This window comes from Archocentrus centrarchus, chromosome 8 (assembly GCF_007364275.1).
Source record: "Archocentrus centrarchus isolate MPI-CPG fArcCen1 chromosome 8, fArcCen1, whole genome shotgun sequence".
Taxonomy (NCBI): Eukaryota; Metazoa; Chordata; class Actinopteri; order Cichliformes; family Cichlidae; genus Archocentrus; species Archocentrus centrarchus.
This window is the reverse complement of record NC_044353.1, coordinates 25,807,301-25,822,298: the sequence shown is the minus strand read 5'-3', so window position 1 is coordinate 25,822,298 and position 14,998 is coordinate 25,807,301. Positions and strand designations below refer to the sequence as shown.

At 41.7% G+C, this 14,998-nt stretch overlaps 1 protein-coding gene across 1 annotated transcript in view; it reads right to left on the bottom strand.

Annotated features, from left to right (window-relative positions):
• srcin1a (SRC kinase signaling inhibitor 1a) overlaps positions 1–13,923 on the bottom strand; it is an 83,002-nt gene extending 69,079 nt beyond the window's left edge. Inside the window, exon 1 of the mRNA XM_030735303.1 lies at positions 13,865–13,923. Coding sequence (XP_030591163.1) covers positions 13,865–13,889 — 25 coding nt within the window. The 5' untranslated portion in view covers positions 13,890–13,923. The remainder of the gene's footprint in view (positions 1–13,864) is intronic.
• Positions 13,924–14,998: the final 1,075 nt, after the last annotated feature.

The following is a 14,998-nucleotide window of genomic DNA, read 5'->3' as shown; positions in this document are numbered from 1 at the left end:
CACTGCATACACAAGAAAGGTAAATGCAGCCACTTACTACTGTTTCTTCTTGTTGTTATTGTTATCTAATTAAAAAGCACCAAAATAACCTCCTTAAGAAGATTATTCCTATTCTAATATTAATATACTGGAATGAAAGCCAAAACCCAATTTGTGATGCTGAGGCTGTGTGTCTAAGGTTTCCTAATGATCGTGTAATGTTGTGTAATTTGCACTAAATCTTGTCCTCGTGGCTCTGGTAAGGTTACTTGTTTTATAGGGCAGGATTACAGAGCTGGCTCCAACATGTGGTTGCCGTCACCTCTCCCAGCAGACCTGCTGCCAAGCCTCTTGTAGCATTAGCATTCTCGTTGCAGACAGAGCCAACAGGCTAACCTAACGAGCAGTCTCCCACAGGAACACATCTGCTGTCAGATTAGTTAGGCTCTGGCCATGGGTCCTCAGTCAAAGTGGTGGATTACATTACATAGTGAAATTCATTCATCACTTACATCAGCTGATTAAATGGTCTGCAGGAACAGATGTAGAAACAGCAATGGAGAAATGCCCAAAAATTGAGGGGAAAGTTAAAGTATTCAGCTCCACAAATCAAACAGAATTAAATGTGCAGCGAAACCCCGAAAAAAATTGAATTGCTGCCTTTCAGTCAGCAACATTATCATTTGTAAATGTCACTGATTTTATAACAAATGTGTTTGCTATTCCTCATATTTCTCTCGGTAGGATCATACAGTGGCTTTTTGCAATGTACAGTGCTTAACAGATTTATTAGACCACCACCCATTGTAAAGTTTATGCCACAGCTGCCCTAAATTAACAGCACTGGTAATTCTCAAAACCATTTTTTAAATGTTTCTTTATTATTTTTGTCCACAAAATGCCTTAACAGCCTAAGAACAAGCTAGACCTTTACCAGAGTCATCTTTGTCTCTGCTAAACAGTTTTCTAGCTCTTAGATATAAGCCACAATTAGCCTTTCATGTCTTCCACCTGGAGGGGCAGACATGCAAAGTCGCAGAAGTGCTGATTTCCTTCAAATCATGACAATAATAGAAGCGATTTTCCTCTCCGATCGGAATTATCCTGACAATTTAATTGGAATGCTGCTGCCAGATTTTCTTTAAATTAGAAGAACAAAAAAAACACGCGCACAAAAAAAAAATTACCTACAAGAAACTGGAAAAGAAATAAAAAAAAGGGTTCAATCAAAACAACCAGTCATTAGCTGTGACGAGTATGACAGCCACTGTCACTGCAGATCGGTTACCTTGGCAACAGGTCAGCTGTTCTACAAAGCTCTCTGCAGTTAGCTACCCCCCCAAACACACACACACACACACACACACACACACACACACACACACACACACACACACACACACACAGCATATGGTTAAAGAGCATTTTGGTGAGAGGCGTAGCCGGCGACAGATGTGGCACAAGCAGGGCAGCGGAGATTACAACTTGTCGAGACAACACGGCACATGAATCTGTGTTATGATACGGATCATCATGTGTCACAGTACAAACTGCTCTCTGTCAACGGGGATCAGAGAGAAGACAAATGGAAAAATCAGAGGATAAGAGGTAGGAGGTGGATTTTCCTACAGCTGCCTGGCAGGAAATGGCTTTTACTTTTAAAAGGCAAAAACAAAAAAAACAAAAATTAAAACATACCACTTTCATCTTCAAATCACATTTTCAAGTCATCTGCTTTCATGTTAACAAAACCCCTCATCTGTTAGGACAGTCAGATCAGAAAATACACATGCTGAAAGAGTGTCACAAATACAAAGGCGCCATGTGTATTTGAAGTCAAGTGAAAACTGTGACACAGATCAGAAAGGAATTCCCATATCTAGTATTTCAGCTTATTTAGCACGCTTTTGTCACGTCTGTTGTGATCCCAGTACTAGAAGGGGAGATGAATGGCACACAGCAGTCCCTAGTGGGGCGTCAGAGTAATTGCTTATTTTTAACCAGTCCCCAGAGGATATCACAACGTGGGCAGCAGAGAAGCTCAGCTAAACACTCCAAAACAGCAGCTGTACCTTCGACTTCATATCCCGTGACACCCTCCATTGCCTGCTTCCTAGTCTCCCTCACAAAGGTCAGAGCAACAAAATGCAACCTGGCTGACAGAACTTTACCTTTTCAGTATGTGTCCCTTGGTAGTGTCAGAAGCCAAGCACAGAAAATATAAAGTGGATTAGAGTCACAGTGTAACAGAGAATTATGGTCAATAAAATGTTTGCTATTTTATGTTTATGGCAGGGTTTGTCGACATAATGAAATGACTTCACTGTACAGTCGATGTGAAGGAGAAACTAAAACTCCAAGATTCCCAGGTGTACATTTATTTTTGAGCTCACTACCTAAAGAAACAGTCTGCCCTAGGAGTGTAGGTAATCGTGTGGGTTCCCTTCCATCCGCCTTGAGGCGACTGTTTGTTGTCATTTGGCGCTGTATAAATAAAATTTAATTGAATGGAAGTGCAGGCTTTTACGCCGTAACAATAAAATCAATTTTTATATCTTTCTGTTCTTTATTATTATGTGATATGACTATACTGTCTGTCACTATTGATGACTGTTTCAAAAAATGTTGTTGTTTTTTTTAAAAAAAAAAAGGACAGTTGTAATGAATTTTATTTTTATTTTATCTGCAAAGAAAATATTATTTTCCAGAATTTCTCTCTTTTTTTTTCCTTGAGAAAAAGCTATGACCTGATTTCAAGTGTTTTTTCGCTCCAATAATCCACAGAGAAGCAGAGTAGCTTGCTTAGAGGGCATCTGAAAGACATTTCCTCTAATAAATAAGTGTGTCCTCTACTAATCTATAGTATTATGCTTTGATAATGGCATCCTGCATCCTCAGGATAATGCACCATTATTCCATGTCGCTGTGCTTTTTCAAATGCTTTTGAAGTACTGCATTATTATGTTACCTTGACTTAACTAAATGAAATTTTGCATCTTGCTCATTTATCTCTTCTTGCTCTTGAATGGTTGCCCTTCAAGGCATCATAGTAGAGCAGACAGTAACAGCCATGCAATATGTGCCACTTGTCTGTTTTCTATTCATTTATCACATGCTCTGTGATCTTTGAGTACATTTATCCACAGTATTACCTCATTTCCAGTTGCTTAGAGAAGCTTAAAGATGTCTCTTTCCTCCTCTATCTCATGTCTCTACTGCATGTGCTTCAAGTGTTTCATTTGGGTTGGTGTGCGGAAAGATGAATGGGGTGGGGCAGCCGTGCAGATGGATGTTCGGGGTTCTGTTGTGATGTACTGTAGGTGAGCGGGGGAAGAGCAGCCAGTTGGCACGAAAGAGGAGGAGGAGATGACGAGTTAGACGTTAACAAGCTGTCACTGCCAACACAACACAGCGCCCAATGCAACAACAAAAACAACAGAGACAACCCCCTGACAAGCCTGGTGCTATAAACAGCAATCAATATGAATACAACACTGTGTTCAAGCAGCAACCTCCAGGTATGAGGAAGGGTTCCTCACGTCTCATCTTTACTTTTTAAATTTTTCATTTATCAGCTGTTGTAAATGCAGATACTGATAGATCGGCAAATAGTTAATACTGGCCCACTGCTAAATTGGGTGGGTTCGAGTCGACAGTTGTGTTGACTTTGAGTTTGATAAAGCACAGCGGACCAACCACCACCAACACGACCAGCTGACATAGCACCCCAAAATCATCACAGGCTGAGAAAACTTCACTCTGGACTTCAAACAACTTGGATTCTGTGCCTCTCCACTATTCCTCCAGACTCTGAGACCTTGATTTATAAATAAAATGCTAAATTTACTTTCATCTGAAAAGAGGACTTTGAACCACTGAGCAACAGTTCAGTTCTTTTTCTCTTTAGCCCAGCGAAGATGCAGCTGATCTCGTCTCTGCTTCAGGAGTGGCTTGTTATTAAATGCAACAGTTGTAGCTCCTGTCCTGAAGACGTCTGCATGGCGGCTGTTGATGCACTGACACCAGCCTCAGTCCACTCCTTGTGAAGTTCTTAAATCGACTTTTCTTGACAAGCCTCTCAAGGCTGCGGTCATCTCTGTTGATTGTGCACCCCCCCATACCTTTCCTTCCAGTAAACTTTCTATTAATATGCTTCAATACAGCCCTCTGCAAACAGCTTTTTCAGCAATGACCTTCTGTGGCTTACACCGCTTGTGGAGGGTGTCGATGATCGTTATCGTGCTACTGTCAAGTCAGCAGTCTTCTCCATGATTATGGTCGTATGTGCTGAACTAGACCGAGAGATACACAATATCTATGCTGTTTGAACAGTAATTTACTCAAACTTGAACTGGACAAAGAATTGGAAATACTGGATTCTGATGTTTATGAGTATAACGCAAAATCATCAAAATGAGTGAATATAGAATATATGAATTAAATTACATCAGCAAATGCACTTTGTCATGATATTCAAATTTTTTGAGACGTACTAATATGGATTGTTTCTGTTAAGGTCACTTAACAGAAACAATAAAGTGAGTGAGTAAAGTGAGTTCACAAGCCAATTGTGATGTCACTTTGTGTGTGTGTGTGTGTGTGTGTGGGGGGGGGGGGGGGGGGGGGGGGGGTGCAAATAGCAGTTTTAGTTGGTGAAACTTAAAGAGCAGTAAAGTTGCAGTAAAGTAAACTGTGCCCTTCCAGACTAACCTCAGTATCTCAGCTCACTCCCAAATGGCTTACCACAGCAAGATGAGGATTAACCAATGTTGCTGCCACCACTTCAAAACACTTCAGCTGCAGCAGTCAAAATCAATCAAACCAAAAGAGAGAACATCAGATGTATTCTGCTGCTTTTGGTTGCTTTGCTTTTTTGACTTTAGATAGCTTATTAGGAACTCAGATAAACATTTGGTTTCCCTTGATTTAAATTTACGGGTAACTTTTTGATTCCGTATTATAGCATGTAAAATCTCTGATTGCTACAGTGTTCCCTGTAGTATACTTTTAGTCACTTATTGTATTGTATCATGGGACTAATAGCTGGAGGGCTCGATATAGGCATGCCAAAAACACCTACTCCCTAAAACTCAAGAGCACCGAGTAACATTTACTCAAGTTAAATGTCAGTTATGACGAGTCCCAAGGGCAATCTGACTGAATGTTTTTCCTTCAATCTTAAGGCCTCATGCTGCCAATCACACCCACAGAAAAGCTGCCTCTCTGGACACATTCACATAGGCGGGGTACCACAGTTTTAAAGCTAAAGCAGGACTCATTTGGGAGTCTAGGTCTTTAAAAGAGAATACAGCAGCATGTAATATAAAAAAAGACATCAAGAAATGTCTCTATTTTAGTGATTGTTCCAGCCCTTTCTTCTTTCCACCTGCTGTCTGAATGGAGTTTGAATCTGACAATTGTTAAATGTTCTGCCCCACAGCCCCAGTGCAGTTGGCAGAGCAGCCCATGGCTGATCCAGTAAGCACTAGCACTGACTCACAACGAGCCCAGAGACAGAGCGGGAGAAATGGAGATTGACAGAGAGACAATGTCTGCTACAGAGAGACAATAAGAGAACCCAAGTATTGAGGTGGATGAAACTTAGAGAGTCAAAAAATAAAAAATGGGAACATAGAGGCTGGCAGTAAGAGGGCAGTGAAGAGAGGAGTAATTGATGGTTTTCAGGTGAGCATTGAAAAGCAGCTGAAAAGTTGTGAAAGAGAGGGGAGGAGTGGGCCAGGATGAGGTGTGCACAGGGAGAAACAGAAAAAATTTTTTTAGGAAAGAAGCAGGCGCTAGAGCTGGGGACCAGATAGGTGACGGGCAAAGAGGGTGCAGAGAGCAGAAGCCAGGTTATTGAAGGTGTCCTTCAAATCCATTTCTCACCTCGAGACTCATTAGCGTTTGTGAGCGAGCGTCTGGTTATAAATAGGCTTGGGAGTGTGTGTTTGACAGTAGGGTGTCCACGATTTGACAGCAAGACATTAATCTCACCCGAGGACTCCAAGAAGATGGACAGAGAGACAAACAAACAGATCTCCCAAAACAAAGCACACTATTTTATCAGTCAGCGACTCCCATGAAAAGTCTTCCGTACCTGAGCCTCACTCTCTTTACTCCATCCTCCAGCATAACACTGAAATGAGTGCAAGCAAATTAGGTGAAAACTATAAATTTTTAATTTTATTTATCTATTTTTATGTACTTGGAAGTATTTACTTGTTATACTGTAGCTGCAAAAAACAAAAAATAAAAATAAAAAAGACAAAGTTAAAAAAAAAAAGTGTCTTAATTCCACCATACCCTTCAGCAAATATCAATTCAGTGAATCCCTAGTTGCATGTAGTGTTATCTGAAGGCAAAATCGATGTGCTGCCACAAGTATTTACATGATGGACTGTAGATAAATATTTAAGTAAACACTCATCATTCCTCCTGGAAATACTGCATTTTGCTCTTGCTTTCTTGACTTTGCAGAAATGCATTTACACTTTATCACATCTACAGGGGTTAGACAATGAAACTGAAACACGTGTCATTTTAGTATGGGAGGTTTCATGGCTAAATTGGACCAGCCTGGTGGCCAATCTTCATTAATTGCACATTGCACCAGTAAGAGCAGAGTGTGAAGGTTCAATTAGCAGGGTAAGAGCACAGTTTTGCTCAAAATATTGCAATGCACACAACATTATGGGTGACATACCAGAGTTCAAAAGAGGACAAATTGTTGGTGCACGTCTTGCTGGCGCATCTATGACCAAGACAGCAAGTCTTTGTGATGTATCAAGAGCCACGTTATCCAGGGTAATGTCAGCATACCACCAAGAAGGACGAACCACATCCAACAGGATTAACTGTGGATGCAAGAGGAAGCTGTCTGAAAGGGATGTTCGGGTGCTAACCCGGATTGTATCCAAAAAACATAAAACCACGGCTGCCCAAATCACGGCAGAGTTAAATGTGCACCTCAACTCTCCTGTTTCCACCAAAACTGTCCGTCGGGAGCTCCACAGGGTCAATATACACGGCCGGGCTGCTATAGCCAAACCTTTGGTCACTCGTGCCAATGCCAAACATCGGTTTCAATGGTGCAAGGAGTGCAAATCTTGGGCTGTGGACAATGTGAAACATGTATTCTTCTCTGATGAGTCCACTTTTGATGTTTTCCCCACATCTGGGAGAGTTACGGTGTGGAGAAGCCCCAAAGAAGCGTACCACCCAAACTGTTGCATGCCCAGAGTGAAGCATGGGGGTGGATCAGTGATGGTTTGGTCTGCCATATCATGGCATTCCCTTGGCCCAGTACTTAGTGCTAGATGGGCGCGTCACTGCCAAGGAGTACCGAACCATTCTGGAGGACCATGTGCATCCAATGGTTCAAACATTGTATCCTGAAGGCGGTGCCGTGTATCAGGATGACAATGCACCAATACACACAGCAAGACTGGTGAAAGATTGGTTTGATGAACATGAAAGCGAAGTTGAACATCTCCCATGGCCTGCACAGTCACCAGATCTAAATATTATTGAGCCACTTTGGGGTGTTTTGGAGGAGCGAGTCAGGAAACGTTTTCCTCCACCAGCATCACGTCGTGACCTGGCCACTATGCTGCAAGAAGAATGGCTTAAAATCCCTCTGACCACTGTGCAGGACTTGTATATGTCATTCCCAAGACGAATTGACGCTGTATTGGCCGCAAAAGGAGGCCCTACACCATACTAATAAATTATTGTGGTCTAAAACCAGGTGTTTCAGTTTCATTGTCCAACCCCTGTAAGTAGAAGCTGTCATTTTCAGTCAATCAACACATGAAGAGAGTGAAATGAATGAAAGCTTTAGTGTGGGATTCACTGGTCATAGAGCTTAACAAATCAGGGTATTTTACCAACTTGTAATCTGATCCAAAACAGAAAGGTTTCACTCATGTGGTTTTGGCATACACACGCAAAAGACCCTGATTTGTTTGATACCATAAAGAGCACTTTTTGCCTTGATGTGGCAGGTTTTTCAAAAACAGAGCCTTCCTCCAGTCTCTCATGCCATCCCTGCTTCTTTTTTGGCCGCATTTTCCCTTTTTTGTCCAACTTCTGACTGTAGAGCTCTTTATGCTTCGCTAGACACTTTTGAGATATTTCTCATTCCTGCTTAAAAGCTTGTCAGTCACTCATGGCATGTTCTCCAGCTTCTTTGTGTCTCTCCGGCTGGCTCTGCTCTTATATTCATGTCTTCCCTACAGTCAAAAAAATGCAGTACTGGCTTTAATTACATGAAGAAAATCTAACCACTCTCATCTCCAGCTGACATCCGGTTATATTCAGTTTTTGAGTTGCTGTTGTTCTCAGCCTCTGGCCATTTGGTGCACGTGTGTACAAATGTTCCATTTTGTCTGTAGATGGCGCCTGTAGCTACAGCACTATCCTCATGCCACCCCCCCACCACAACCATCTCCTGCCCACCACACAAACAATTTCAAGCTCCAAAAATCTAGTCTCCCTGAATCTCAGCCCAGATCCACCAAAAAGACTAAGCTGGATCCCCTTCTCGCTATCTCTGGCATTGCTACACTGTGGCTGATCGTCAGGACATAAAGCTGTAGCAGAGCCCAGGAAATGAATGAAGGAGGTTCAGAGCCAAGAGCAGTCAGTCATGACCTGGAACCAATAGCAAGCAAGCTACTTTCAACCAAGTCATAAAAATGTAGATTACTGTTTTCACACATGCACTGCAGTCCTGAATTGGTCTAGGACTACAGGACAGTAGAAGGTCAAAGTCTTTATGACTATGATTTTAGATTGCACCAATTTGTGAACTGTGGGTGTCCCCACAAGTGTGCCTCCCACACAAAGTATTTCAGAGTACAGTATAATGTGAATGCACCTGAAGCAGACTATTTCCTGCTACATGCTACACGGGTAACAATGGAACATTTCCTGACCTGATTCTTCCAATATTGATGCATATTTTCAGCTGTCACAGTTAAATAGCCGTGCAATTAATAAAGCAGGGGATGCTTTAATTTCCTCAGGAACAATTTGACATAGAGATGAAAACAATGCTGTCCTATAAACTCCCTGAAAAGCCTTCAGTTTATCCAAAATGCTACAGCGAGACAGGGACTAGAAAGAGAGAGCATATTTCTTCTATATTGGCTTCTCTTCATTGGCTTCCTGTTAAATCCAGAATCAAATTTAAAATCTTCTCCTCACATACAAGGTCTTGAAAAACCAGACCCCATATTATCTTGAAGACCTCATAGTACCATATCACCTCAACAGAGCACTTCGCTCTAAGACTGCCGGCTTACTTGTGGTTCCTAGCATACTTAAGAGTAGAATGGGAGGCAGAGCCTTCAGCTTTCAGGCCCCTTTTCTGTGGAACCAGCTCCCAGTTTGGATTCAAGAGACAGACATTCTCTCTAATTTTAAGATTAAGTTAAAAACTTTCCTTTTTGAGAAACCACCCCTGAACCACCCCTTAGTTATGCTGCAATAGGCCTAGGCTGCTGAGGGCTTCCCATGATGCCGTTAGCATTTTTTTTGTCACTTACCTCTTTTCTTTCTCTATGTGTTTATACACCACTTGTATAGATATTAATGTCTGGCTCTCTTCTACAGTATGCATTTGAATGGGTAGGTGTGTCCAAAGTTTTGACTGGTACTATGTTTTCCTGTCTCCCCGCTGTCACCCCCAACCAGTCATAGCAGATGGCTGCCCCTCCCTGAGCCTGGTTCTGCTGGAGGTTTCTTCTTGGTAAAAGGGGATTTTCCCTTAGCAATGTCGCCAAGTGCTTGCTCATAGGGGGTCTGATTGTTGGGGTTTTCTTTCAATAATGTAGAGTCTTTACCTTACAGTATAAAGCACCTTGAGATGACGGAGATATGACCTCGTGTCTCGTTTAATAGCTTTGCAGCCAATTTTGACTGGCTGTGACTTGATGCAAGCAATACAAAAGTACCCCAGTTTTGAAAATGGTTAAAAAAGTTACATGTACCTTAGTCTTTGACCACTGGGGGTGGTATAGCATTTAAGATGCAGCTATTTTGTCATTAGCTCTGGTCCATTCCACATCCACACTAACTTATTACTAGCAAAAATGAACTTATATTGACTAACATCTAAATTATACACTGAAAAAAAGCTTAATGAGTTTCATCCTGCATTATCAATGCTTCATGTATCATGAACAGGTTGTAAAAAAATAAATAAATAAAATTTTTTGTGTCCATTATCAAATAGCAGACAAAATATTTTAAAGTCTTAAGACTTTATACTGTAGCTGTAGCTGCATTCTTAAAGTATGTTGTTGTCACTTTAAGAATACTTGGGGATTAGTGTGGTTTGGTATCATTTTAAGGATGAAAGTCCTTCCTAGTTTTCAACACGCAGGCTATCATATTCGGATTAACAATTGATCTAAACTGTCATAATTCCCTGTTAAAATGAGGCTTTGAAGTGTCACAGACACTAGACATTCAGATTTAGACATTTGTCCTTGTATAATGTTTAGCTGCTTATAGCAAAAATCCTTGATTGTATGGGTTCATACACAGGGTTTTTTCTTCATAGAACAGGAGGGAAATTTTAAAGTTTTGCCTCAAACTAGAGAAAATGTGCTTATACTGTACAGTGTACAGTATAAGCACATTTTCTCTAGTACATACTGTACAGTGTACAGTATGTCACTGTTACCATAAAGTTTTTTTTGCCCATAACTAAATACACCAAATCACTACAATTGCTCTGTAACTAACCATAACTCCACACTCCACTGGTCTTTGTATGATTTTGCAGCGTGTCAACTAATGCCTAGAATATCATGCGTACATTTCCAAGTGTGGCAGTAGAGGTTAAACTCTTTTATATTTCAGAAAAACTGCCATAGCTGATATTCTAAATATAACATGGACACTTGTGGTGAGAACACATCTCCATAGAGAGCTGCTGCCAGAGGTCGACTGTTCGTGTCGTGTCAATGTGACTGAAAAGGAAAAGGAAAATATATCAAAAAGAAATATCACTTTGAGGGTAAGATGGGGCTCTCAGAAATGCTGCCACAGCCCTTTATCATCCTCTTTCTCCTGTCTCTTCACAAGCAATTTTACCCTTACATCTCTCTCCTCTTCTCCATGGTAGTGACAAACAGCATGCTTCCGGAGTGCTGTTTCAATGGTGCCTGGAGAAAAAAAAGGCAAAGCAAAGCTGCATCTTTTAAAGTGAATACTAACTAACTGGAGCTTTAGCTAAGTGTAGAGAAATGCTAGTTGTAGCCTAAAAAAGCAGTGCTGAAATCCACTGAGTGATTAACTGTTTATGCCTTTCATCAACAACATTTTTTTTTTTTTGCTGGTCCCTACTGCAGCGATGTGAGGATTTGCTGCTTTCCTCCAATTTAAACATGAGGTCTTTCTAAAAAGATAGATGCAATGGCAGTTTTCTGAAAGTAAAAGACAAAAATCACTTACTAGATCCCCACAAACACATGGATGACAGAGAATAGTTTAATAAAGAGCATTGTATCCTGCTCACCAGAGTTCACAATGAAAGAAAAATTCATGGAAAAGATTTAGAGAAGGCTTGTGCTGTAATCCATATTCACGCGGGGGGTAACACACTATAAATGGGAACTCTGTCTCACTGCGTTTGGCAGCGTGGAAAATATTTTGGACAGAGGTCAGGTTAACATGTATTTTTAAAACAAATTCCACTACAGGCCAAAAGCTTTTTTGTATCCAGAGAATATATTTACAATAAAAATGAACAAACATTAATGAACCTCAGCTTTTTAAATGCCAAAATGCAAAAAGCAAAATCGTTCACAGACCAAATATTACACCGTGGATAACAGAAAATAAACCAGTTTGTTGTAAACCATGGACTGTTTGGTTTGCTATATTTTGAAATGATGACAAAAAAAAAAAGAAAAAGAAAGAAAAGTTAGCGGTACTACTTGTTAATGATACAGATCATAATGTGTTGAATGTCAGGACAAGTTGTCATTTGATTATGATGAGTATTAATAGCTTATAATGAATTAAATAAAATATTTTAAAATGCCAAATGGGATTTCTTTCTCTCTCTCTCTCTCTCTCTCTCTCTCTCACACACTCACACTCACACACACACACACACACACACCTACATACTGTCTGTGATCCTTCACATAACATAGATGTATCTTTCTCACAGAAATCCCAGCACACACAAATGTCAGCTGCCCACTTTTAATCTCCCACCACCTATTGTCTAGCTGTCTCGAATCCTTTAAACTCATTTTATGAAGACGACAGAGTGTAGGCGTTTTTAGAAGATGTGGAAGAGAAAAGTCGTTTATTCAGGAGTTTGCTTCGTTTTAATCTCTGAAGTGGCTGCTTTGCAAAGAAAGTGCACGCCTGTGTGTGTGTGTGTGTGTGTGTGTGTCTGTCTGTCTCACTGTGTTTGTGTATTAGATGCTTTGACTCTGTGAACCCTGCACCCTCCTGGCACTAATGCACGCATAAGCACGCAGACAGACACACATTAACTTGCTATTAAGTGATGAGTTTGAACTGAGGGCATGATGAATAAATAATGGTTTAAACTCTTGGGGTTCAGTTGACTAATTAATGGGGGGAAAAAAGGGAGTCTTCTCGTAAAGCAACAATAAAAAAGGAGAAACAGAAGGCCAACTTGTAAATCAAGGATTACTGCACAAGTTTCATACACACCAACACATTAACACTTGAAAAAATATACACACTGCAAACATATTCTAATTTGTGCTATAGTGTGCTACCAGGAAGAGACAAAAGAGGGGAGGAGAGGTGCTGGCCTCTATTGACGAAAACCCTGTGGGCTAATGAGAACTCCAACACACGGACACACACAAAAACACCACCACGCACACAAAAAAACACACTCATTACTGTTATATCCCTGTATCGGAGTGCAAAGGTGCCATGTTAGCGTCTCACCACAGTCCTTTTCAGCTGAAGTCATCATGTAGGAATAGCTAGAGAGAAGCTGTAGTCACTTCACAGCATCCTAGACGCTCTGTGAGGCTCCTCGTCGCCCGACAAACTCTTGCACATGCTGTCACTGAGGTCATTAGAGTAGTATAATTGTGAAGAATAACTGGTCTAGCTGGCCCAGCTGTTCTGCTAACATCATCCAGCTAGTTTCCCCTGCATCATATTGTCACTAAATATGTGCAGACAGCAGAGGGGCAGAGAAAGGAATATGAAAAAATGTTGGAAAAGGGAGTGGCAACACTGACTGAGGGCTTTTATTTTGGCAAGCTGACATCTCCTTGGAAACAGACAAGTTCACTGTTTAAGGGACTGCAGGAGCCCTCATAGAGTCAGTAAATATGAATTAGCTTCAATAGCAGCAAAGGATAAGTTCTAGCAAAAAAAGCAAATATATATCAGCGTTGCAGCAGAAGACGCGAGAACAGAAATCAAATGAACCACAACTGACTGGCTACAAATGACTTAAAAACTCCCAAAGGGCACATGGGACGCAAAAGCAGAGTTTGTGAAAAGCTTGTCATGAATGAGGCAGCGGTGGCAGCAACAGCAGCAAGTCCTAAAGGAGCCACCAAGCTCAACAGCCTTTGAACATACAGGAGGCAGGCAAAGGCAGACAGCAGAGCTACGTGACTCTCATGACAACCAACCACAATCAAACAGATGCACAAACACACTGTCAAACACATCCAAAGTCCCTCAGTGCTTCAAGTTATCAAGATTAAAAACCACAAGCATCCAAGCGAATCCAGCAATGTTAAAAGAAAAACTCTAAAGAGAAAGTGAGGAGGAGGAGGGAGATGGACAATAGACGAAAACAAGCAGGGACCAGGACACACAAATGGAGGAGAGGGGTGAGGGGACCACTCCGACTGCCCACCTGAGGGTTTCCCAGCATTCTCCATCCGCGCTCCTTTTAGCTTTCTGTCCCTCACTCTCTTTTTTCTTCTAGGTCACTCCATCCCTCCACCCTTCTCCTCATTCATCCCCTGCTACTGCCACCTCACTGGGACACTGGCTTAGGCAGAATATCGTGTATACAAAAAAAAAAAAAAAAATCTAAGCGAGGGAAGGCAGGGAGGGACAAAAGGATTGTGAAAGAGTTGGGAGAGAGTAGGAGTATTGGAAGAAATGCAGGGAGTGAGAAAGACACACAAAGAAAGCAAGAGGGTGAGAGAGAGAAAAGTGAGGCTGCCAGTTCCAAACATTGTCTTTTTTCTCTCTGTCTGATTGTGTGTCCCTAGCTGTCTGTCTTATTTGCTGCTCTCTCTCCCTCTCGCTCTCTCTCCATCTTCTACATTATGTCCAACTGAGTGGCCGTGCCAGGGCAGGAGGAGAAAACATGGCTCACCCTGGCCCTAAAACACCTTGCAGACAGACCACCGACTGCGGACCTGTGTACACTGGTTGTGCGCTTGAGGCCATAGATTGAGCAGGAGTATGTGTGTATGTGTGCATGACTGTACTGTCAGCCAGCCAGAGCCCCAGATTACCGACGCTCCACTGGCACGTCCCACTTCATCCTTCTCTTCTTGTCACCCCGGCAACACCTCCGCTCCCTGCCTGCTTCCCCCGTCCTCCACTCCTCATCTTTCCCTCCTCCTCTTCACCTCCATCTGCCTCCACTTTTCCCTCCCTTCCTTTTCTTTGCATAGAATGAGGGAGAGTCTTTATATTGAATTTCATCCATCTCCCAAATCTTTAGCAGCAGAGCCCACAGGAAAAGTAGAGATCGTCAATCTTTGCATCTTTATCTACTCTGATAAAAAGAGACCCATCAGAGTGGTGTATATATACACACACACAGCCCCCAGGGTGCATCCTTGCTCAGATAAAGATAGCCAATCACAGGCTGGGGAGGTGAGAGGAGTGGTGTGGTAATTAACAGTGGGCCTGGGATTAGTACAACAGAGCTCAAGAATCACACTGAACAACAATCAGTCAAAATCAGAGGTGAATCAAAGTCTTTTCTATCTCCCCGTCTGAAACGGCAATAATGATTAACATGTTAGAT